General features: G+C 40.4%; 2 protein-coding genes across 34 annotated transcripts in view; one reads left to right on the top strand and one right to left on the bottom strand.

The window, feature by feature from the left end:
- NAA16 (N-alpha-acetyltransferase 16, NatA auxiliary subunit) overlaps positions 1 to 15,344 on the bottom strand; it is a 62,666-nt gene extending 47,322 nt beyond the window's left edge. For 19 of the 25 annotated variants that reach the window (XR_014071257.1, XR_014071259.1, XR_014071260.1 and 16 more), the window contains exons 1-5: positions 15,036 to 15,344; positions 11,458 to 11,542; positions 9,384 to 9,488; positions 7,200 to 7,357; positions 4,947 to 5,081 (exon numbers count right to left, since the gene is read on the bottom strand). Coding sequence is in view for 8 of the 25 variants with exons in the window: in XM_081549897.1 (XP_081406023.1) it covers positions 4,947 to 5,081; positions 7,200 to 7,357; positions 9,384 to 9,488; positions 11,458 to 11,542; positions 15,036 to 15,089 (537 nt within the window). In the remaining 17 variants the exon portion in view is untranslated. Of the gene's footprint in view, positions 1 to 4,946; positions 5,082 to 7,199; positions 7,358 to 9,383; positions 9,489 to 11,457; positions 11,543 to 14,630; positions 14,978 to 15,035 lie in introns of those variants that run through there. The other 6 variants (XM_081549903.1, XM_081549904.1, XM_081549901.1 and 3 more) reach the window with 5 other exon arrangements.
- MTRF1 (mitochondrial translation release factor 1) overlaps positions 14,763 to 24,548 on the top strand; it is a 60,942-nt gene continuing 51,156 nt past the window's right edge. For 5 of the 9 annotated variants that reach the window (XM_081549913.1, XM_081549906.1, XM_081549916.1 and 2 more), the window contains exon 1: positions 15,387 to 15,607. In XM_081549913.1, coding sequence (XP_081406039.1) covers positions 15,529 to 15,607 — 79 coding nt within the window. In that variant the 5' untranslated portion in view covers positions 15,387 to 15,528. Of the gene's footprint in view, positions 14,808 to 15,386; positions 15,608 to 24,548 lie in introns of those variants that run through there. The other 4 variants (XM_081549914.1, XM_081549909.1, XM_081549915.1 and 1 more) reach the window with 1 other exon arrangement.

Below are 24,548 nucleotides of genomic sequence, written 5' to 3'. Positions count from 1 at the left end.
TGGTAATGGTGTAAGGACAGACACAGAGATCAATGGAACAGAATACAAGCTTCAGAAATAAGCCCTTATAACCTGGTCAGCCGATTTTTGACAGATGTGCCAATAAAACGGGGTAATCTTTTCAACAATGATGGTGGAATAATAAAATATCCGTATGCAAAAAAAATAACCTTAGACACATATTTCTTACCATATACAAAAATTAACTCAAAATGGATCACGGACCTAAACGTGAGCAGTAAAACTATACAAGAAACCTTAGAGTAGGAAAAAAGTCTGCATGACTATTTTCATAAAAAAAAAATTAGTAAACTGGACTTCAAAATTATAAACTTTTCCTCTTCAAAAGACATCATTAATAACATGAAAAAACAAATTACAGACTAGAAGAAAATATTTTCAAATGATATATCTGATAAGGAGCTTGTACTGAGAACATAAAAGAAATTCTTATAACTCAGTTGTGGGACAAATAACCCATTAAAAAATGGGCAAAGAGTTGAACAGACATCTTATCAAAGAAGAAATACAAATGACTAGTAAGAACATGATAAAATGTTCAATATCATTAGTTTCTGGAAAAATGCAGACACAATCAAAACATATTACTACACACCCACTAGGAGACTATCATCAAAAAATTGAACAGTAGTAACAGGTATGAGGATGGGTAGAAATTGGAATTCTCATACATTGCTAGTAGGAATGTAAAATGGTCCAGTCACTTAGAAAAACAAGTGAACAGTTTATGAAAAAGATAAATATATACTTACCATATAACCAAGTAATTTCATTCCTAAGTATCTACCCAAAAGAAATATAAATATATGTCCGCACAAAAACTTATACACAAACGTTCACAGCAGCATTATGCATAACTAAAAGTAAAAACTATGTATATATCCATCAATTGTGGAATGGATAAACAAAGTGTGGTGCATCTCCAAAATGAAATAGTATACAGCACTAAAAAGGAATTAACCACTAATACTACACATTCTAACACAGGTGAATCTCCAAAGTATTCTAAATAAAAGAATCTAAAGACAAAACACTACATTATGATTGTCTTTATCTGAAGTTTCCAAAAAGAGGTGTAAGTATATTCCCTAACGTTATAACATATGGAGAGCTCTGTTCTTCCATGTCTTCTCTGGACCACAAGGCAGGGACAGAAAGGTCAGAATAGAGGACAGTTACCATGAAAGCTCTGTAATGAGAATTACTGATAAATGAAAAGAGAAAAAACATCCACCACTCTAGCAGGTACAATTACTTTGGCTATCAAACCCGTCATGTTTTGGGTAATGTGTCAAACGAGAGAGTTTTCATCAAGAAAATACAGAGGATGATGTCAGGAGAAATGGCAAAACACTCCAAAAATTCACCTCTCCATAAGAGAAAGGAAAAAACAGACAAAAACGGTCAGAATCACGTTATTCGGAACTCTGAAAATTAACCAAAGGCTTCTCTGATGGCTCACATGCAAAAAGAATCTACTTGCAATGCAGGAGACCCAGGTTGATTCCTGGGTCAGAAAGATCTCCTGGAGAAGGGAACGGCAACCCACTTCGCTATTCTTGCCTAGAAAATTCCATGGACAGAGAAGCTTTGTGGGGTAGCTTTGTGGGGTACAGGCCATGGTGTTGCAAAGTTGGACACAACTGAATGACTATCACTGACAGCTACCTGGGGAGCAATTATTGAAGGAAAAACGCTAGATCTTGAAAAGACTAGTGAGTCTTATGTCATTTTAACTTGCCCTACTCCTATCCAATGCTCTCCAGCTACATAGTAGCCTTGAGAAATAAGCTTGTATTCCCATAGCAGCTTGACAGTCACCAGTGAGAACAGAATGAAGCTGCTGCTGCTAAGTCACTTCAGTCGTGTCCGACCCTGTGCGACCCCATAGACGGCAGCCTACCAGGCTCCTCCGTCCATGGAATTTTCCAGGCAAGAGTACTGGAGTGGGTTGCCATTTCCTTCTCCTGGGGCTCTTTCAAAACTTCCTTCCCAAGAACTGTAATTAACTGACCTATCTCCTGGTTCACTGCAAGCCTCCAAGTACAAGCCTAACTCAGAGTGTGCTCAGAGCCAAGAGAGCCTCAGGGAGAAGGGGAAAGCCTACGTGCTCATCAAAACTGATCCCAAGGGGACTTCCCCGATGGTCCAGAGGTAAGAACCCCTCTGCCAAAACAGGGGACACAGGTTTCACTCCTGGTCTGGGAGACTCCACGTGCCGCAGAGCAGACTACACCCGCCAACTACGACCCCTGAGCCCACGCGCCCTGAAGCCCCTCAGGAGGAGCCCCTGCAGTGAGAATCCCACACACCACAACTAGAGGACGCCGGGGCACAGCAAGAAAATTCAGTGCAGCCAACAAGAAAGAAAAAAGAAAAGCGATTAGAGGCATGTGGTTTACCTTTACAGTGCCTGAAAGATGGCTAACAGTCAGGGCAGACAACAGACTACACAAAAGCCTTCAAGGAAAAGCTGGGAAATGTGACGTCCATAGGGGACACTGAAGTCACACACAGGTTATGCACAGGTTCAAGAATTACCTGAGGAAGTCCTAAGCTCTCATCTCCTGCTGACCTTAAGATTGCACAAGTAAGAGGTCAAAGTTAAGGCAGAGTTGTAAACTGCCTTCAGTTCAGTTTAGTCGCTCAGTCATGTCCAACTCTTTGAGACCCCATGGACTGCAGTACACCAGGCTTCCCTGTCCATCACCAACTCCCGCAGCTTGCTCAAACTCATGTCCATAGAGTCAGTGATGCCATCCAACCATCTCACCCTCTGTCGTCCCCTTCTCCTCCCATCTCTAATCCTTTCCAGCATCAGGGTCTTTTCAAATGAGTCAGTTCTTCGCATCAGGTGGCCAAAGTATTGGAGTTTCAGCTTCAGTATCAGTCCTTCCAATGAATATTCAGGACTGATTTCCTGGCTGGATCTCCTTGCTGTCCAGGGACTCTCAAGAGTCTTCTCCAACACCACAGTTCAAAAGCATCAATTCTTCAGTGTTCAGCTTTTTTTGTAGTCCAACTCTCACATCCATACACGACTACTGGAAAAACCGTAGCTTTGACTAAACGGACTTTTGTTGGCAAAATAACGTCTCTGCTTTTTAATATGCTGTCTAGGTTGGTCATAACTTTTCTTCCAAGGAGCAAGCGTCTTTTAATTTCATGGCTGCAATCACCATCTGCAGTGATTTTGGGAAGTCTCTCAGTGCTTCCATTGTTTCCCAACTATTTGCCATGAAGTCATGGGTAAACTGCCTGGCTGAGTGCTACGGCATACCCCAAAACAGAGAAATTTAACAATACTACAAGATCAACAAATCTACAAGTCTTTAGCGGGCATGACCAAGAAAGAAAGGCTACTAAAATTGAGAATAAAAGGAGGACCATTACCACAAACTCTACAAAAATAAAAAGGATTATAAGGGACTATTATGCAAAGTGGTATGCCAACAAATTAGATCACCTAGATGAAATGGACTGACTCTCAAAAAGCACAAGCTGCTGAAACTGACTCGAGAAGAAACAGAAAATCTGAACAGATCAGTATCAAATAAAAAGTAAATCATAATTACCAATCATCTTCCCATAAAGGAAAGCCCAGGACCAGATGCCATCACAGGTGGATATTACCAGATGTTTACCTAAGAACTAACACCATCCTGCACAAAACACTTCCCAACTCATGCCCTGAGGCCAGACACAGACATCAAAAGAAGGGTACAGCTTAATATCTCTTATCCCAGTATCCCTCGATAATAAAGAAACACAAATTAAAATAATAATGAGATACACTTCTTCACATGTATAAGACTGGAAAAACTATTAGTCCAGAAGACTAATAAAGCTAACAGTAAGTATGTCTAGTAAGGACATAGGCAAATAATAACCATCAGATCTTGCTAGTGGGCATATAAGTGAGTACGAGTAGTTCAAATGGGTAAAACTGAAGACACAGATCTGCAACTCTGCAATTCCAGTTTTAGGTACAAATTGAAGAGGAACTCACAAATATGGCTAATGAAACAGCAGAGAAGAATATTCACCATAGCACTAATTTTTAATAGACATGAAACAGTGTAGATTAACCTTAGCTATGGAACACCAAACAGCAGTTTAAAATGGATAAACTAGCCCTACATGTATCAACATAGATGTACCTCTAGTAACGTTTAATTTTAAAAACTGGGTATCATTCTTGTAAAATTTTAAATATACAAAATAACAGTTTGCAAGTTTTGTGGACTTAATGCATAAGGTAAACATGAGTAGAAATGATCTATACCAATTTCACAACAGTGCTACCTCTAGGGAGGGACATGGGAGAACTCTGGCTTTTCTGGAACAGTTTAGTTCTTTGAAAAATAATTATATCTGGAGCAATTATTGCAAAACGTTAACATCTTTTTAATTTCTCTTGGGGGACACACTACATTTTTGTATTTTTGCTATTTTACTGTTTTATATTTTTTGCATTTTTCTGTTTTTTACTATGTACAGTAAGATGTATTTATTAACACATTTCTATAAAATATAAAGCAATATGTATTAAAGAAACAATTCCCACAGTCACAAAACTGTTTTCAGTTTCATGTATTCTTTTATTCATTTGAACATTATTGAAATTATAGCATAAAAACATTTTTATATTGGGAATTTCCTAGTAGAAGTCCAGTGGTTTGGACTCTGCTCTTCCACTGCAGCAGGCATGGGTTCAATCCCTGGTCAGGGAACTAAGATCCCACACAATGCATGGCATGGCCAAAATAAAAGAATTCTATGTTATAACTTTTCCCAATTATTCCAAAAAATTTTCAATTTTTTCAAAGATCTGAAAGACTAATTCATGCTTGAGGGGTGGAGGCAATATAGAAGTCAACTATTTTAGTTTGAAAAGGCAGGACATGTTAAAATGAAGTTCTTACTTGCTGAGTTTGTCTAAATTCTTCCAGTAGTTTTAGTGCCATATCATAATCTTTCAGTAGATGGTATGCAATAGCATAGCCAATCCAGGAAGCACGTTGTGTTGGGCGCAATTGAAGAAGCTGATATCTTGTCTCCTTAAAAAAAAAAAAAAAATTCTTTTCACTTTTAGTTTCACTAAAATATAATTCATCAGTTTTAAGACAACATACCTTCAATTCCTTTCTAATGAACTGAATGAACAAGTATCACTGAACTCCAGAATAAAACAAAAGTACTGAGTTGGACAAAAAATTTATGTAGGATTTTCTGGAAGATGGTACAGAAAACCTCGAATAAACTTCTTGGCCCACCCAATACTTTCTATGTTCCTCATCTAAACTTAAACTCTAGAAAAGCTGTCCTTGGAGTCAATGCTGTTGGGCTGCCTTATAAAATAACCTTTATATAACAAGAATGTCTTCTGGTAACTAAACACCTTAAGAGAGAGAATAAGACAGCTTTTAATGAAAGCAGAGTTTTCTGCATATTAAATTATTATATAAAATTAAGACCTACTTACATTGTTATAACAGGCCCACAGACAGGCTGGACAGAGCCAGGGAAAACACTCAAACATCTGACTAGACTTTTCTAGCAGAACCACCACTGCTGCTACTCTTAAGACAGCTCAGTATCTACGACATTAGGAAGAAAACACCAGAAATTCCGCCATGGCTGCCCCAGAAGAATCAAGATACCTTCAGACCAGCACAAAATCTAACCTCCCTACACAGCTCCAGCTTCCTCGTAGTTCATATATGTCTCCCAAGTTTTAAGCAAGTGTAACTGCCTAGAGGAACAGGGTCTCATGAAAAACCCTAGCTGCAATGAGTTTTAAAATGTAATGTTTAGCTTCTGTGACTGCCATTGGAATGCATGCTGGCCATCTACACTATTGGCCACAAGGAGAACCATGATTAGATCTTTCTTTAAAAAAGGTATCTTTGACAAAACGATTGAGACAACATTCACGTCTAAGTGTCTGTTCCTCCTAGGAATATGGGATTAAGCTCTTATCAATCTCACTCCTTATTTCCACTGTTACTTCTCTGTCATCCCCCTACTTCATTAAAGTCTGACTCAGTTTTCATCTCTCTGTCAAATCCTGCCATTATCCTGGGCAAATGCAACACTATGGATTACCCATCCAATAACCTATCTTCTTGGAGCCAAGATTTCCTTTTCTTTAATGATCTCCACCCTGTTTCAGGGACCTACTCCCACCACCACACCCTAGACCTCACTGCCCCCTCAGAAGTCATAAATTCAGGCATCTCACTGCAGCCACAGCGCCTATGCTATCAACACTCTCACTTGGGACCTTCCCACCCTGGTTCCTGGATACCACCAGCACCTCTAGTTCTTTGAGTCCTTCACTTCTAACCACCAGCTCTTTTATCTTTATTTATTTCACAACCCCTCCTAGCAACTAGTCTCCTGCCAATATTGTTAACTTCTTTATTTCTAAAGATAAGCAATGTGAACTCTCACCAAACTTAGGCTGCTAAGTCCTAACAAAACAAAACAAACACACAACCTTGATGAATTAATTGGTGCCATTATTAAGTTCAGCAGAACCTTTGAAACTTCTGCAAAAGTCTAAGCATAGGGTAGAAGGACTTATACAGCAGTAGAAGGGTAAAAGGAAAAAAGTTAACGAAAGAAGACGTATCTAAAGAGAACTATTAAGTCTCGGTAGCCTCCTTCACATGAGAAGGGGGGAGAATTCCATTTTGAACATGTTAAATTTAGTATACTAAGTGGGGTAAGCACATGTAGATGCGCAGTAGAGTTGACAGTAATGGTCTGGGACTACATTTACGGCAATCCTTCTCACAATATCTTGTATTTTCTAACCCATAATAAAGCAAGCTGGTCAATCTCTACATTTAGATTTCTATTATAAAAGCTCTGTTTGCCAAATTTGTACATATCAAGCCCACAAAGAATATGGTACAGTATTGACACATATGAGATATTCTAGCTTTTATAATAAAAAGCATTAAATGAATAAACTGGTTACCCTTCTTGATCAATTTATGTAATTCTGCAACTATCAGTGGAGGGGAGATCCCAAGTGACTTCCCCCTTCTACTATAGAATGCAATTAACGATCAAGTCTACATGACCTTAAGTTTAGCTCATTCTGAATTCACATGCTTTTAAGTTATAGCTATTGCAAAAACATGTACACTTAAGACTAAAATACTTACTCGATAACCTTCAAGGTCTCTCATTTGGATCTGCAACAGAGAGAGATCCCTCAAAATTTGCAGATTATCTTTATCTAACTTGAGAGCATTTCTGTAACATTTAATAGCTTCATCATATCTCTTATCAGAACGCTGCAAGAGTCCATATACATGCCAACCTATTAAGTTAAGGAAACAGACATTCACAGACACTAGATTATACTATGCTACATATTTAACAGAAAGCTTACCTTAACAAAATAGTATTTTGTTTGGGATTTACCTTAGAATGACCTGAGTAAGAGGGGGATGCTGCTAAGTCGCTTAAGTCGTGTCCCACTCTGTGCGACCCCATAGACGGCAGCCCACCAGGCTCCCCCGTCCCTGGGATTTTCCAGGCAAGAACACTGGAGTGGGTTGCCATTTCCTTCTCCAATACATGAAAGTGAAAAGCGAAAGTGAAGTCGCTCAGTCGTGTCTGACTCTTAGCGACCCCATGGACTGCAGTCTGCCAGGCCTCTCCGTCCATGGGATTTTCCAGGCAAGAGTACTGGAGTGGGGTGCCACTGCCTTCTCCGACATAATTAACAGAAAGCTTACCTTAACAAAATAGTGTTTTGTTTGGGACTGCCTTCTCCGACATATTTAACAGAACACTTACCTTAACAATATAGTATTTTGTTTGGGATTTACCTTAGAATGACCTGAGTAAGAGGGGGATAGTGAGGTGATAAAAGATGAAACCAGATCAGCCTTGATTGACAGTTGTTAAATTATGAAGCCAGGTGACAGGCATATAGGGTTTCATTATTCTATTCTATTTTTGGACATGTCTGAAATATGGACATGTCAGAATATTTTTAAGTAACTTTAGAATTACTGGTAGGAATTCTTCACATTCCCTACCCCAGTCCCTCACTTTCCTACGCCAGCATCTCAACATGCTCTTATTTTCAAACACTGTGTATTAAAACAGAATATATACAAAAATTTCAATTATCTTTTAAAACAAGTATATATTCAATCAACTACAAAACATGTTTTTAGTTGACTAGTGATTAAAGACCACAAAAAGTAAGCTTTTATTTAATGTAAATTAAAGTCTTAGCATATCTTGGAGCTATAAAAACTATCATACTTACATGCCCTTTCTCTTCACTCTGGGGTAAGCACTGGGATCAAGAAATAAGTATTTAGTATTCTGAGAGAACCCTAAGCTAAATATGCAAAATACACCATTAAGACTACAGATGTTCAATACTGGTCAAGAGCTAGATGATTTAAATGCAAAACATTAACATAAAAGGGCAATATGTGAATTCTGAATAAGTATAAATACAAGCAAAACATAAAACAGTTTCAATGATCCATCCCTAAAGAACATTTTTGTTTTCTTACACACTAGGGTACTAGCCAAAGAAAAATATGATAAGTATCCAGTGAAGTAACAGCCAAGTCCTTATGCGCAGAAACCAAGTTGAAGAATCAATATGATAGTTATACTAAATAAAATCTATCTTACAAGTTCCTTCTCAAAGTTCTTCTAAGATTTCTAAAGGAAAGTTTTTAGGAACTTTTAAGGAACACAAAGTTTACTATACAGGTAAATCATTCAGAATGGGTAAAGTATCACTCTGTTTATGGATGTATATGAAAAAAACAATGGGTTTTAAGTCACATATAATTATCAAAGTTGGCTTCCCAAGTGGCGCGGCATTAAAGAATCCTCCTGCCAATTTATAAGACGCAGGAGATGTGGGTTTGATCCCTGGCTCGGGAAGATCCCTTGGAGAAGAAAATATCAACCCACTCCAGTATCCTTGCCTGGAAAGTCACCATGGTCAGAGGAGCCTGATGGGCTACAGTTCATGGGGTCACAAAGAGTCAGACACGACTGAGTGAGCACACACACACGCAATTATCAAAATTACTTTTCTCTTAGACTAAGTACAACTGCAGTAAATATACAGTGCATAGGAATTCTTTTTAAAATTTTCCAATAAACAAAAAACAAAGGGTAGGGAACAAATGAAACTAATATTAAAAATGTTGATACTATTGAAGCTGGACAGTGGGTACATAGAGTTCATTAAACTCACTCTTACAGCTTTAAATTTTTCTATAGAAGTTTTTTAATTTGAGTTAGAAAAACTAGTAAATGGAAAATAATGAAATTAAAACTACTCAACTACTACAAAAGGATACAGACATGACTCTTCACATCGTTACGAAGTCCTTTACGAACAAATTCATATGCTTCTTCTTTTTTTCCTAAACAGCTCAATGTTAATCCTTTCATAGCCAAAGTCTCTGAAAAACATTTGCAACCTCTGTTTACCCATGAAAGATTCAAATTAGTCTCTCAGCACTATTTTAATATACGAGATCTACCAATGCGTACAATATCCATCCTTTAAATTCTACAGTTAGAAGAACTTCTCGCCAAATAAAAAAGTAAAAATATATTTATGTATCTGCTTAAAGTTTAACCCTATCTTTTTCTGAAATTCCTTAGGCTGGAACTGAGTTGGTAAAAAGCTTTCTGCCTTTCTGAAGACTCTATAAAGGAAGTTAAGATTATTCTGCTGAAAAAAGGTAACACAGCAGGGTCCTGAGTCCTGCTGAGTTAAATCTACTGCAGCCAACCTCATCTTTAACCTGAGGTCAATTCTACGAAGAATCTAACAATCTGATTTATACTTCACAAAATCACTCAATCTACCTTGACATGATGTACACAATTTAAAAGTCACCCTACTCAATACTGGACCAGACTTCAGTTTTGGTTGCAAGTTTATTCCAACAAAGTCCACTTAGACTAATTAACATCAGTTTGCACTTGAAAAGCCCAACACTGGACTGTGTGAGTGGTAACTAACGCAAGAATATGTTTAAGGTAGTTAATGGAAGATTATACAGAACGAAATAATTCTCTCAATAATCCACAAGACCGAATTACAAAAGAAAAATGGTTTTCAAGCTTATCTCTATGGACTCTGGTTTTCAGAATACAGTGATCCAACAGTTCAGGTTCCTATGATCAAACATCTTATTTTATCTGTTTTGACATAATGAACTTCCCCAGGAGCTCCCATTTGGATAAAGGCCTGGAGAATTCCATGGACAGAGGAGCCTGGCAGGCTGCAGTCCACAGGCTCACAAAGAGTTAGGACACAACTGAGCGACTAACACTACTCTATTGCTAAACAGCTTGAAAATAAGCTTTAATTTCTGCTGCTGCTGCTAAGTCGCTTCAGTCGCGTCCGACTCTGTGCGACCCCATGGACGGCAGCCCACCAGGCTCCGCCATCCCTGGGATTCTCCAGGCAAGAACACTGGAGTGGGTTGCCATTTCCTTCTCCAATGCATGAAAGTGAAAAGTGAAAGTGAAGTCGCTCAGTCGTGTCCAACTCTTCTCGACCCCACCGATTGCAGCCTGCGAAGCTCCTCCGTCCATCGGATTTTCCAGGCAAGAGTACTGGAGTGGGTTGCCATTGCCTTCTCCGTAAATAGCTTGAAAATAAGCCTTAATTTCTAAAATGCTATGAAACAAAGACTTCTTAACACTTCCTTCAAAGAATGCTTTAAACATCATTAAAAACTGAGTAGGGCCAGGCTATTTTCCTAATAAGATGGTCTCGAGAATTACTCAAGTCTAATGTTCAGAGACCCAGCTGGCTTTCCTCTACTATAGGACCATAACTTACACGTCTAACCTGATTCATCCTTTTACTAAGCACTGGTCACCAGTGAAAAAGGATTAGACAAGATAATACAGACGTAACTGACATCAGTGCTAGAAGAACCAAGATAATCCAAACATAAATCAGTAGTATCCTATTTACATATGAAGATCAGCAGATATATTAACAATACATCTACCAAAAAATAAAATGCATATGACTGTATCTTCATTCTACTTTGGTGTTGCAAATATTGTCCTAATTTTATACATAAGAAATCAAAGGATAAGTCCTACTCAAAGCAACAAATGAAATCAGGTCTATAAAAGTAGAGGTATGTATGTCACTTATTTACCAACAGATAAAGTATTTCTCATCTATTAATAAAAACAAAGTCTAGAAATATATCTAAGCATAATATTGAAGGAAATATCTAGAATAAGAATGATATGAAGCATAATTTAAAAAGTTAAACATGTATGGACTCTAAGAGAGCTACAAGGCCGTGGAAAGTAGGAAGTATTCTTTCACTGTTAGAAAGCCTTTCCATCTGATTGTAGAATTAGATTTTCTCAAAGGAATCTCACAGGTGATACCTCCATGTTCAGCAAATTTCGGATTTGAAAGAATCATCTTGCAAAATTTGAGGCCATTTTTGTATTGCTTCTGTTCATAACATTTCTGAAAAAGACAAGAAAAATTATTATACAAAATGAATACACATGGAATAACTTTTCATTGTATTATATAAATTCTAAATTCAAGATTCAAAGCTAGGTTTAAAACATATGTGATGGAAAGGTTTTATACCAACTTGTATCACTTATAACATGAAGTGTACCTCTGTTACTTGCTGGTATCTGAGTATTTTCACTTTTACAGAAAATAAAGAAAAAATTGGGACTTCCCTGGTGGTCCAGTGGCTAAGACTCCCAAAGCAGGAGCCCAGGTTCAATCCCTGGTCAGGGAACTAGAGCCCACATGCCACAACTGACAGCTTACATGCTGCAACTAAAACCTGGTGCAGCCAAATAAATAAATATTTGAAAATAAAGATACTTTAAAAAAAAAACCCTTATTGTCAATCAATACACTGCTATAGCTTTCTTTTATTCAAAATCCAAAAGCAAAAACATATGTGATCACAAAGAAAAATACTAGAAACTGCATTAAAAGCCTTTGCTACTTCAAGAATGGAACCAAAGCATATACACAAAAAAATACTGCTATTTATTGAGCAACTAATATGTGTCTGTACAAAACCTGTTATGACTCATGACAGTTTCTTAAGGTAGGTGTCATCATCTCCAATTCACAGATGCAGAAACTTAAAAAAGTTCATTAAATTTATTTATAAGTGGCTCAGCTTAGTTGCAAACTCTGGGTTGACTTCAAAGACCATGGTCTTTCCATCAATTACTCTAACACAAATGTAAGCAATCTCTTTATTCCTAAATGCCACCAGCCAGGCTAAGTAACCACGCCTGGCCTCCACAGTCATTAACTATGAGGACACCTCATCTTTAACTCAACCTCTCACTACTCTAACACTGCCAGCCTCTTACTGTACCCCTCCACACACACACTCTATCATATTGCTCTATTTTCCACGCAGTGCTATCATTTCCTGACATTATTACTTATTTGTTTTTACTTAGTGTCCGTCTTTCCCATCATACTGTAGGCTCCATGAGAACAGGGATCCTGCCTGTTTTACACACAGCTGCATCCTCAGATTCTAGACAAATCAGCTCTGCTCAATACAGTCAATGTGTACAGTCTTCTAAGTTCAAAGAAAAACAGGACCAGCAAAGGAGACGAAAGAGATTGATTCTTGCCAACAGGGGTGGCATCTGGGGGGGAAAGTAGAAAAGTATTCATAGAAAAAAGTCTTTGAGGCTTATTGATGGCCTCTGGCGGAGAGACCTCAGTGGTTGGGGAGACAGGATAGGAAAACTTTGAATTTTGAATCATGCTAATATATTATCCATTCCAAAAATATTTTAACATAAAAATTAAAAAAAAATAACAATCTGAATCTAGTCACAGGAGTTCATCTGACAAAGACAAGAAGAAAAAAAACAAGCAGAAGGAACTACTGGGGAAGACGAAAAAAAGAGAAATATTGTGCTTTTTTCTGCCTTACCAAGTGATCTGGAAGTAATACTATCATACTACCAACAAAAGGAGTAATAATAGTTAACACTTCCTGGAAGCACTTACTATGTGTCAGGTGCTTTTCTCACTTACTCTTTAGTTAAATCCCAAGGAAAGCCTACGGGATACATGTCATCTCCATTTAGATGGATACTGAGGTGTAGTTACGGAGTTTACACAGCTGGTGTCAGGGCCACCATTCAAACCCAGGTAGTCATCTCCCGTACCCGAGTACTCAGGTTAAAGGAAAGTCTTATTAAGTTCAATCAGGAATATATACTTAGTAGAAAAGACAGACTGTAGTTTCAACTTGGCTACTAACCAGACAGAGAACTTTAGACTGTCATTTACTATTTCTGGGTTTGATTGTCTCCTCTGTAAAAGAGGGCATGGAGTAGCTCCAAAATTCAACAAAACATAATGCTAACAGCCAGTTTGGAGAAATAAGATAGGCGGGAACAAAACATGCAAACCATGTTGATAAGCAACCTGGTAAATTTGTATGTATGTTTAAATACAATGAAAATTAACATTTAAAAGTTACTGTTGGTGGCAAAGGACTTTGGTCCACAATCAAACTAAAAAATAATTCTATGACAGGCTTCTGATAGCTATGGAATTTGTCACAGCCAAGTTTTACCCACACTTACTGCAATTTGAGATGATAAAATTATTCATTTTGCAGCATCGTCCTAAAGTCATGGAAGCGTATAAAAAACATTACATACTCAGGAAAAATGCTCAGCATTTCCCAATTTGGGGGGGCTAGGGGGGGTTAAAGTGAACTCTGCAACGGTTTTAACTTTTTTTTTTTACTAGAATATAATAAATTAGTCGTTTTTCATTATGCTCCTGATAACATGATTTGAACTAGAAAATATTCACAGAGACAAAAAAAAGCGTTCTGTCGTCTTTCATGCCAATATCCTGAAATCCAACTAGCAATTTATATAGATGATTTTTCATTGACATGTTTCAGCTTCCTTAAACGAAAAAAATAACAGTAACAAACCAGCCCACCTGAAAGAAGCAAAAAATCCACTTCTCCAATTCCACATTGCGAAAAATATAAAGATATAAGAAAAATGAAAGTAAAATAAAGAAAAAAATAAAGGCAAAGTCGAAAGAAGCATTCTGCCACAATCCTTCAAATTTACACTCATTTCGCATTATTTGCTCAACACTAAGCACCACATAAAATTAAGATTTAACATTTTCGCCACATTTTCCACGTTGCTTCCCAAGTTTCTTCCTGCTAGGAAACAAAGTAAACGTTCCCCTCAAGCGCAACGCCAGCCTACCCCAAGAAGCTTTCATCCCTTAGCTCACCGCAGGGCCAGTACGAGTTAAACGCAATCAGAGTTCCCCGTGACAACCGAGAGGGGTGGGGAGGTTGAAGAGGGAGGGAACATATTTATGGTTGATTTACGTTGCTATATAGGAGAAACCAACACATTATTAAGCAATTATCCACCAATTAAAGTAAAAATAACATTTTTTTTAAAAAAAGCAATCAGAAGAGTTGTGTTCGAATTTATAACTTAAAAACCGCAGTGCCAGTCACTGACTTCTCAAAGAGAGGGTAAACTCTGAGCACCAAAAGATGACAAACCTCTCTACCAAAGGGAGGGTCGGTCTCCGTCCGAGGTTTTAGCTCCCGGGAACCGGTATAAACCAGATCCCACCCCGCCACAGAACCACTCCCTCTTTCATGAGTGTCAGCGCGCGCCGTGCAACAGATTCCGCACAGCGAACCAGCACACCCTGGGCGCGGGGGTGACGGCAAAAGGTAACTGCGGAGGATCAGGGGCGAGGAGCCGGCGAGGCCGGCCGCCAGGCACCGCAGGGCGACTGCGGCGGGAAGTTCCTGGACGGGCTGTCCACAGAGAGAGCGAGACACGACAGCGGGGAGGCAGCCCGGCGAGGCGGGCGTGCGGGTTTCCACAAAACCAAAGAACCCGAGGGGGCGGGGCGGCCTGGCCCGGGGCCGCCGGCGGCGCGGTCAGCGGCCACTCACCAAGATGCGTTTGAAGAGACTGCTCTCCTTAGGCGGCAGCCGCACGTTGGGCATCGCGGCCGGCGGGGCAGACTGGGTGCCCTCCGCGCACCGCCTTGCGGGACGGGCAAGCCGCGGCTGACAGTCGGACTGCGAGCCCCGGGTCAGCTCATTGGCCGAGAGCTGGGGCTGGGCAGGGCTGTCGGCCGGGGCTGACAGAAGAAAAGGGAAGGTGGTTCGGGCAGGACCCCGCCGCAAGCCCCGTCTTACTTTGGGACCCGCAGCGCGACTCCCGCGAGCGGCAAGATGGCGGCCAGGTCCCGCCCCCCTGCCCCCCAAGCGTGGCGGCGCGCGCATGCGCCCGCGGCGGGCGGGGGCGGGAGGGCGGGGCGTGTGTGAGGCGGTCTCTTCAGACACCTGAACCGCCGGCCCGCGGTAGGAGTCCATCACTGGCGCCGCTCACAGGTCACTAGCTTGTGTTGTGCTCTGGCTGTTAGGCTTTGGGCCGAAGAGGATGTTAGTTATATCAGAGTCTGTTTGTGGTGTGTTTTTGTTTTTCTCTCTAGTGAGGAATTTAAACAGCACTGGACTCAGTAAGTATTTTGGTGTAGGACGAACTTGTTTTCCGTCTTCCCCCCCCCCTCGACTGACTTGAAGACAAGCCTTTTCTGTGTAGATCAAACAAGTATTCACAACATATGTGAGTTCGTTGGACATGACTTGAAATGGGCTGATGTGAAAGCACGTTTGAAATGTTGAAGAAAAATACTCTCAGCAGTATAGAACACCTAACACCTGTCAGAATTATGGTAGTGTCATGGGGGCCATTGATTCTCCAGGTCTACCTAGGCTTTCTCCTCAACTCGTTCTCCTTTGTACAAAGCCTATGATAATGGAAGAAACAAGATTCTAAACCCAGGGTCTTCCAACTCTGGGGTGTTTTTCTGCCGTATATAAAAGGCAGCATAATGACAGAACTATATTTTTCCATTTCTCCTTTGCTTTTCGCTTCTCTCCTTTTCACAGCTATTTGTATGGCCTGCTCAGACAGCCATTTTGCTTTTTTGCATTTCTCTTTCTTGGGATGGTCTTGATCCCTGTCTCCTGTACAATGTCATGAACCTTGGTCCATAGTTCTTCAGGCACTCTATCAGATGTACTCCCTTAAGTCTATTTCTCACTTCCACTATATAATCATTAGGGAGTTGATTTAGGTCATACCTGAATGGTCTAGTGGTTTTCCCTACTTTCTTCAATTTAAGTCAGTTTGGCAATAAGGAGTTCATGATCTGAGCCACAGTCAGCTCCTGGTCTTGTTTTTGCTGACTGTGTAGAGCTTCTCCAACTTTGGCTGCAAAGAATATAATCAGTGTGATATCAGTGTTGGCCATCTGGTGATGTCCATGTGTAGAGTCTTTTCTTGTGTTGTTGGAAGAGGGTGTTTGCTATGACCAATGCATTCTCTTGGCAAAACTCTATTAGCCTTTGCTCTGCTTCATTCTGTACTCCAAGGCCAAATTCTCTCCAAGCAAAGGAGAAAAGGAAAGATATACCCATTTGAATTCAGAGTTTCAAAGAATAGCAAGGAGAGATAAGAAAGCCTTCCTCGGTGATCAGTGCAAAGAAATAGAGGAAAACAATAGAATGGGAAAGACCAGAGATCACTTCAAGAAAATTAGAGATACCAAGGGAACATCTCATGCAAAGATGGACTCGATAAAGGACAGAAATGGTATGGACCTAACAGAAGCAGAAGATATTAAGAAGAGGTGGCAACAATACACAGAAGAACTGTACAAAAAAGATCTTCACGACCCAGATAATCACGATGGTGTGATCACTCACCTAGAGCCAGACATCCTGGAATGTGAAGTCAAGTGGGCCTTAGGAAGCATCACTAGGAACAAAGCTAGTGGAGGTGACGGAATTCCAGTTGAGCTATTTCAAATCCTAAAAGATGATGCTATGAAAGTGTTGCACTCAATATGCCAGCAAATATGGAAAATTCAGCAGTGGCAACAGGACTAGAAAAGGTCAGTTTTCATCACAATCCCAAAGAAAGTCAATGCCAAAGAATGCTCAAACTACCACACAATTGCACTCATCTCACATGCTAGTAATGCTCAAAATTCTCCAAGCCAGGCTTCAACAGTATGTGAACTGTGAACTTCCAGATGTTCAACCTGGTTTTAGAAAAGGCAGAGGAACCAGAGATCAAATTGCCAACATCTGCTGCATCATCGAAAAAGCAAGAGAGTTCCAGAAAAACATCTTTATTGACTATGCCAAAGCCTTTGACTGTGTGGATCACAACAAACTGTGGAAAATTTTTAAAGAGCTGGGAAGACCAGACCACCTGACCTGCCTCTTGAGAAATCTATGCAGGTCAGGAAGCAGCCGTTAGAACTGGATATGGAACAGCAGACTGGATCCAAATAGGAAAGGAGTGCATCAAGGCTATATATCATCACCCTGTTTATTTAACTTCTATGCAGAGTACATCATGAGAAACGCTCGGCTGGATGAAGGACAAGCTGGAATCAAGATTGCCGGGAGAAATATCAATAACCTCAGATATGCAGATGACTCCACCCTTATGGCAGAAAGTGAAGAAGAACTAAAGGGCCTCTTGATGAAAGTGAAAGAGGAGAGTGAAAAAGTTGGCTTAAAGCTCAACATTCAGAAAACTAAGATCATGGCATCTGGTCCCATCACTTCATGGCAAATAGATGGGGAAAGAGTGGAAACCGTGGCTTTATTTTGGGGGGCATCCAGTCCCATCAGTGGCTTCATTTATTTGGGTATCTGGTCCCATCACTTCATGGAATAGATGGAGACACAGTGGAAACAGTGGTTTATTTGGGGGGGGGGCTCCAAAATCACTGCAGATGGTGACTGCACCCATGAAATTAAAAGACGCTTACTCCTTGGAAGGAAAATTATGACCAACCTAGACAGCATATTAAAAAGCAGAGACGTTACTTTGCCAACAAAGGTCCGTTTAGTCAAGGCTATGGTTTTTCCAGTAGTCATGTATGGATGTAAGAGTTGGACTATAAAGAAAGCTGAGCACCAAAGAATTGATACTTTCAAACTGTGGTGTTGGAGAAGACTCTTGAGAGTCCCTTGGACTTGAATGGGATCCAACCAGTCCATCCTAAAGGAGATCTGCTGCTGCTGCTGTAAGTCGCTTCAATTGTGTCCGACTCTGTGCGACCCCACAGATGGCAGCCCACCAGGCTCCCCCATCCCTGGGATTCACCAGGCAAGAATACTGGAGTGGGTTGCCATTTCCTTCTCCAATGCATGAAAGTAAAAAGTGAAAGTGAAGTCACTCAGTCGTGTCCGACTCTTAGCGACCGCGTGGACTGCAGCCTACCAGGCTCCTCCATCCATAGGATTTTCCATGCAAGAGTACTGGAGTGGGGTGCTGTTGCCTGCTCCCAAAAGGAGATCAGTCATGAATATTCATTGGAAGGACTAATGTTGAAGCTGAAACGCCAATACTTTGGCCACCTAATGCGAAGAGCTGACTCATTGGAAAAGACCCTGATGCTGGAAAAGATTGAAGGCTGGAGCAGAAGGGGATGACAGAGGATGAGATGGTTGGATGGCATCACCGATTCAATAGACATGAGTTTGAGTAAACTCGGGAGTTGGTGATGGACAGGGAGACCTGGCGTGCTGCAGTCCATGGGGTTGCAAAGAGTCGGACACGACTGAGTGACTGAACCGAACTGAATGACAGAAGTATGTGAGTCTAGAAAAGATCTGGACATACATCGTTAGTAAGACTAGCCATACATACAGTGTAGGTTTTATATTAAGGGATATGGAAATATCAGGTACATAAACTTATTTATACTTGTTCTGGATCGTGATGTGTGCATATTTATGAGACTAAGGGTAATTGACGCATGGTTGCATTTAATGGGCACTAGGTGGCTCAGTGGTAAAGAATCCACCTGCCAGTCAAGATGGTTCTGTGGGGCACAAGTCCACCCTCTTCGTGGTCTGCCAGCTTTCCAGATAAAGTCACTATTCTTTGTCCCAGCAACTCCTCTCTGATTTATTAGCCTATTGTGTGGTGACCAGTATGAGCTTGAATTGAAGTTGGTAACAACTCTTATTTTTGTTAATGACACCACTCCTGTAGTTAAAATTTTCTGATTAACTTTTTGACTCCCCTCTGTTATTCTCCACACTCAAGTTGCCTAGTCCTTTAGATTCTAGATCTGTCGTGTTTCTCCCTTTCCTCCTCTGCTTTCTATTCCCACTCCACCTTGAGTATTGCAAATATCTTGTAATTGCAAAACAGAATAACCTCATAACTCTACTTTCATGTTCTCTCCTCTATTTCATTTTTCACCTTGCTCTAGATTTGTTCTTTCTATCCTAAACTCTAAATGGGCCACTCTGTATCAAAACTTTGAATGTCTAGAACTCTGTCAATTGTCTATAACTCCCTCATGGTCTAGAACTCAGTCTATTCTCATTTTCCTTTCACTTTGCTCGCACAATTACCTTGTATAGCAGTGGAACCAGTGGGAATATCTGGTCCAGTATTTTCTCAGTTCCATACTTTCATTCAACCTGATAGTTTTATGAGATTGTTCTTCCATTACCCTAATCCTGATCCTTCTTAAATCTTAAACAACATGACTTTCATAAGATCTTTCCAAGTCTGTCCAATAGATCTAATCTCTGTCTTCTGTGTATTTACAAGTACTTTGTCCTTTTATGCCTATGTCTTACTCTGTTTTATGTTTTATAAATTTTAAATTGTTTAAAGACAGTGGTTCTCTTACTTGGCTTGCACTTTTGTGTTACCTAAGAAGCTTAAAAGTCTACTGGTATCTGAGTCCCACCTCCATAAATTCTGATTCCCTTGAGGTAGGGTGGAGATTGGCATTTAAAGTCTTACCAGGTGACTGGAATATGCAACCAGCATATTGAGAACCAATGCTTCAGAGCATTTCATCCAAATCCAGCTCTGGGAGTTGGTGATGGACAGGGAAGCCTGGCGTGCTGCAGTCCATGGGGTAGCAAAGAGTCAAACACGACTGAGTGACTGATCTGAACTGAAACATGCCACCATTCCTCTTGAGGTTGAATTTAGATCAGACACATAAACGAAAAACCCTCACCACCAAGATTCAATTTGGAACCCTCATCAAAAACAACGAATTGCAGATGGGACCACAGATAGTGAATGCAGCCTAGAACTGGTACTATTCAAAGACTCTGGGTCAGTGCAGAAACATCCTCTAGAGCTGGTGCTCCACTAGAGAAGCCACTGCAGTGAGAAGCCCGCACACGGCAATGAAGAGTAGCCCCTGCTCACCGCATTTAGATAAAGCCCACAGCAACACCGACCCTGCACAACCAAAAATAAAATAAATAAATGTAGTTTTTAATGTTTTTTTAAAAAAAGAGATAGACTCTTAAAAAAAAAAAAGAACAACCAGCAGATTCACACCCTCCAGTCCTGTCACTTCTGTTGTGTTCTTGTTTATTTGGCTCTCTGTTTTCTCTCCAAACTCATCTTCCTATTGCTGTTTTTTTGCTGCACCTTTCCACTTGGCTTTATCCTCAACCCCTTCACTGAGCATTCTCTTCCTTCTTACCTTCATTGATACCCAGCCCTTCACCAAGGATACTGTCTCTAATTTTGCATCTTCCTCTGCTTACATACCATAGGAGCTGGTGAGGGAAGAAATCAACATTTTTTTCCCATCCCACTGCCCACCCACCCCCCCATTCATAAGACTTCACCTTCATTATTTTTGAGTCTATACCCACCAGCTCTGTTGTTCTCTTCTCATTTTCCTCTTGGTTGCTATCCTTCATTTGTTCATCTGCCAAGTGACAGTAGTTGTCATTTCAGCTTGACTCCTAGTATCCATCTACTATAATTCCAGTAACTGTGGATTTAAAACCATAGTCTTTGATAAATAAACTGTGGTACACCTAGACAATGGAATATTATTCAGTGCTAAAAAGAAATTAGCTATCAAGTCATGAAATGATATCAAAGAATATTACATGTAGTAATATATTACTAAGTGAAAGAAGCCAATCTGAAAAGGCTACATACTATGTGATTCCAACTATATGACATTCTAGGAAAGACAAATCTGTGGAGACAATAAAAAGATCAGTGATGGCCAAAGGCCAAGGATTAGGGGGAAGGAGGGATCAATAGGTAAAGCAAAGAGGGTTTTTAGGGCAGTGAAACTCTTCCGTATGATACTATAGTGCTGGCTACACTTGTCAAAACCTAGAGTGCATACAACATCAAGTGAACCCTAATATAAACTATGGGCTTTGGGTGATAATGACGTGTCAGTGTAGGTTCATCAATTGTAGCAAATGTATTGCTCTCCTGGGAGATGTAAGAAGTTATGAATAGGTGGGGGCAGTGGTTTCGGTAAGGGAAATCTGTGTATCTTCAGCTTAATTTTTTTGTGAACCTAAAACTGCTCTAAAAAATAAAATCTTTTTTATTAATCCCTAGCCTTACAGTTCCTTGGTTTCATTTCCAAAGAACTTCACTTTCTACTCCATTTTAGCTACCCACTCACATGGCCAAATTTAGAATCAGCAAGACCTGCCCCACCTCCTAAATCATAAATTCTAGCAATCTACTATTTTATTTTTTAAATTATTTTTAAATGAGAAGACATTTGCCAATAACCTTTTAACTCCAGGGAAACTTGTTACAGCAGGCACAACTACCTGTTATTGAAGACGAGATGCCAGCTTCCGGGATTAGTAGCCTTTCAGGGTGACAATGAGAGGGGTCTTTCTGCCATTGCATTGAGGCTTCAGCATCCTGCCAGCATGAAGCCGAGAGCTGTTGTACTCAGAGGGCTGTTTTGCGTATAACACTGATTTCTGATGCTAGTGACTCTAGTCAGATTCTTTGAGAGACAATCCATGTTCTAATGACAATTACCTATTTTTCCTTCTGCAAACCTATGCTGATTCCTTAATAAGAGTCATTCACTCTTCAAGATGCAGGGTATCTAAGCAAGCTCAGTTCAGTTCTGTCGCTCAGTCGTGTCCAACTCTTCCCGACCCCATGGACTGCAGCACGCCAGGCTTCCCTGTCCATCACCAACTCCCGGAGTTTGCTCAAACTCGTGTCCATTGAGTTAGTGATGCCATCCAACCACCTCATCCTCTGTCATCCCCTTCTGCTCCCGCCTTCAATCTTTCCCAGCATCAGGGTCTTTCCAATGAGTCAGTCAGGTGGCCAAAGTATTAGCGTTTCAGCTTCAACATCAGTCCTCCCAGTGAACACCCAGGACTGATCTTTAGGATGAAGTGGTTGGATCTCCTTGCAGTTCAAGGGACTCTCAAGAGTCTTCTCCAACACCACAGTTCAAAAGCATCAGTTCTTCAGCGCTCAGCTTTCTGTATTGTCCATCTCTCACATCCATACATAACTACTAGAAAAACCATAGCTTTGATAGACGGACCTTTGTTGGCAAAGTAATGTCTCTGCTTTTTAATATGCTGTCTAGGTTGGTCGTAACTTTTCTTCCAAGGAGCAAGCATCTTTTAATTTCATGGCTGCAGTCACCATCTGCAGTGATTTTGGAACCCCCCAAAATAAAGTCTGTTACTGTTTCCATTGTTTCCCCATATATTTGCCATGAAGAGATGGGACTGGATGCCATGATCTTTGTTTTCTGAATGTTCATTTTTAAGCCAACTTTTTACTCTCCTCTTTCACTTTCATCAAGAGGCTCTTTAGTTCCTCTTCACTTTCTGCCATAAGGGTGGTGTCATCTGCATATCTGAAGTTATTGATATTTCTCCTGGCAATCTTGATTCCAGCTAGTGCTTCATCCAGCCCGGCATTTCGCATGATGTATTCTGCATATAAGTTGAATAAGCAGGGTAATGATATACAGCCTTGACGCACTCCTTTCCCAATTTGAAACCAGTCTGTTGTTCCATGTCCAGTTCTAACTGTTGCTTCTTGACCTGCATACAGATTTCTCGGGAGGCATGTTAGGTGGTCTGGTATTCCCATCTCTTGAAGAATTTTCCACAGTTTATTGTGATCCAGACAGTCAAAGACTTTGGCATAGTTAATAAAGCGGAAGTAGATTTTTTTTTTTTGGAACTCTCTTGCTTTTTCGATGATCCAGTGAATGTTGGCCATTTGATCTCTGGTTCCTCTGCCTTTTCTAAATTCAGCTTGATCATCTGGAAGTTCGCGGTTCACATACTGTTGAAGCCTGGCTTGGAGAATTTTGAGCATTACTTTGCTAGAGTGTGAGATGATTGCAATTGTGTGATAGTGTGAACATTCTTTGGCATTGCCTTTCTTTGGGATTGGAATGAAAATTGACCTTTTCTAGTCCTGTGGCCACTGCTGAATTTTCCATATTTGCTGGCATATCGAGTGCAGCACTTTCACAGCATCATCTTTGAGGATTTAAAATAGCTCAACTGGAATTCCATCACCTCCACTAGCTTTGTTCATAGTGATGCTTCCTAAGGCCCACTTGACTTCACATTCCAGGATGTCTGGCTCTAGGTGAATGATCACACCATCGTGGTTATCTGGGTTGTGAAGATCTTTTTTGTACAGTTCTTCTGTGTATTCTTGCCACCTCTTCTTAACATCTTCTGCTTCTGTTAGGTCCATACAATTTCTGTCCTTTATTGAGCCCATCTTTGCATGAAATGTTCCCTTGGTATCTCTAGTTTTCTTGAAGAGACCTCTAGTCTTTCCCATTCTATTGTTTTCCTCTCTTTCTTTGCATTGATTACTGAGGAAGGCTTTCTTATCACTCCTTGCTATTCTTTGGAACTCTGCATTCAAATGGGTATGTCTTTCCTTTTCTCTTTTGCCTTTCACATCTTTTCTTTTCTCAGCTATTTGTAAGGCCTCCTCAGACAACCATCTTGCCTTTTTGCATTTCTTTTTCTTGGGGATGGTCTTGATCACTGCCTCTTGTACAATGTCACGAACCTGTGTCCATAGTTCTAAGGCACTCTATCAGACCTAATCCATTGAATATGTTTGTCACTTCCACTGTATAATTGTAAGGGATTTGATTTAGGTCATATCTGAATGTTCTACTGAATGGTGCATAAAGCTAGCTCATGTACCCTTCTATTCTCAGTATACATCCTCTTCAACTGCATCTAACTTCCCATTTTCTGGGTACAACATTTTCTCCTTATCTATTCACTCATTCAATCCATATTAGTTGGCAGCACCTCAGCACCCATCACTTTACTTCTTTCTTCCCCTTTCAGCAAAAGTGGCGCCTTCTAGACTCTTGAGAGCCCCTTGAATGGCAAGGAGATCAAACCAGTCACTCCTAAGGGAAATCAGTCCTTTCATTTGAAGGACTGATGCTGAAGCTGAAATTCCAATACTTTGGCCACCTGATGCGAAGAACTGACTCATTGGAAAAGACCCTGATGCTGGGAAAGATTGAAGGCAGGAGGAGAAGGGGACAACAGAGGATGAGATGGCTGGATGGCATCACCAACTCGATGGACATG

This window comes from Giraffa tippelskirchi, chromosome 12 (genome assembly GCF_054371585.1).
Source record: "Giraffa tippelskirchi isolate mGirTip1 chromosome 12, T2T-mGirTip1v1.2.pri, whole genome shotgun sequence".
Classification (NCBI taxonomy): Eukaryota; Metazoa; Chordata; class Mammalia; order Artiodactyla; family Giraffidae; genus Giraffa; species Giraffa tippelskirchi.
Note: the sequence above shows the minus strand (reverse complement) of the source record. Positions and strands in the feature narration are given on the sequence as shown.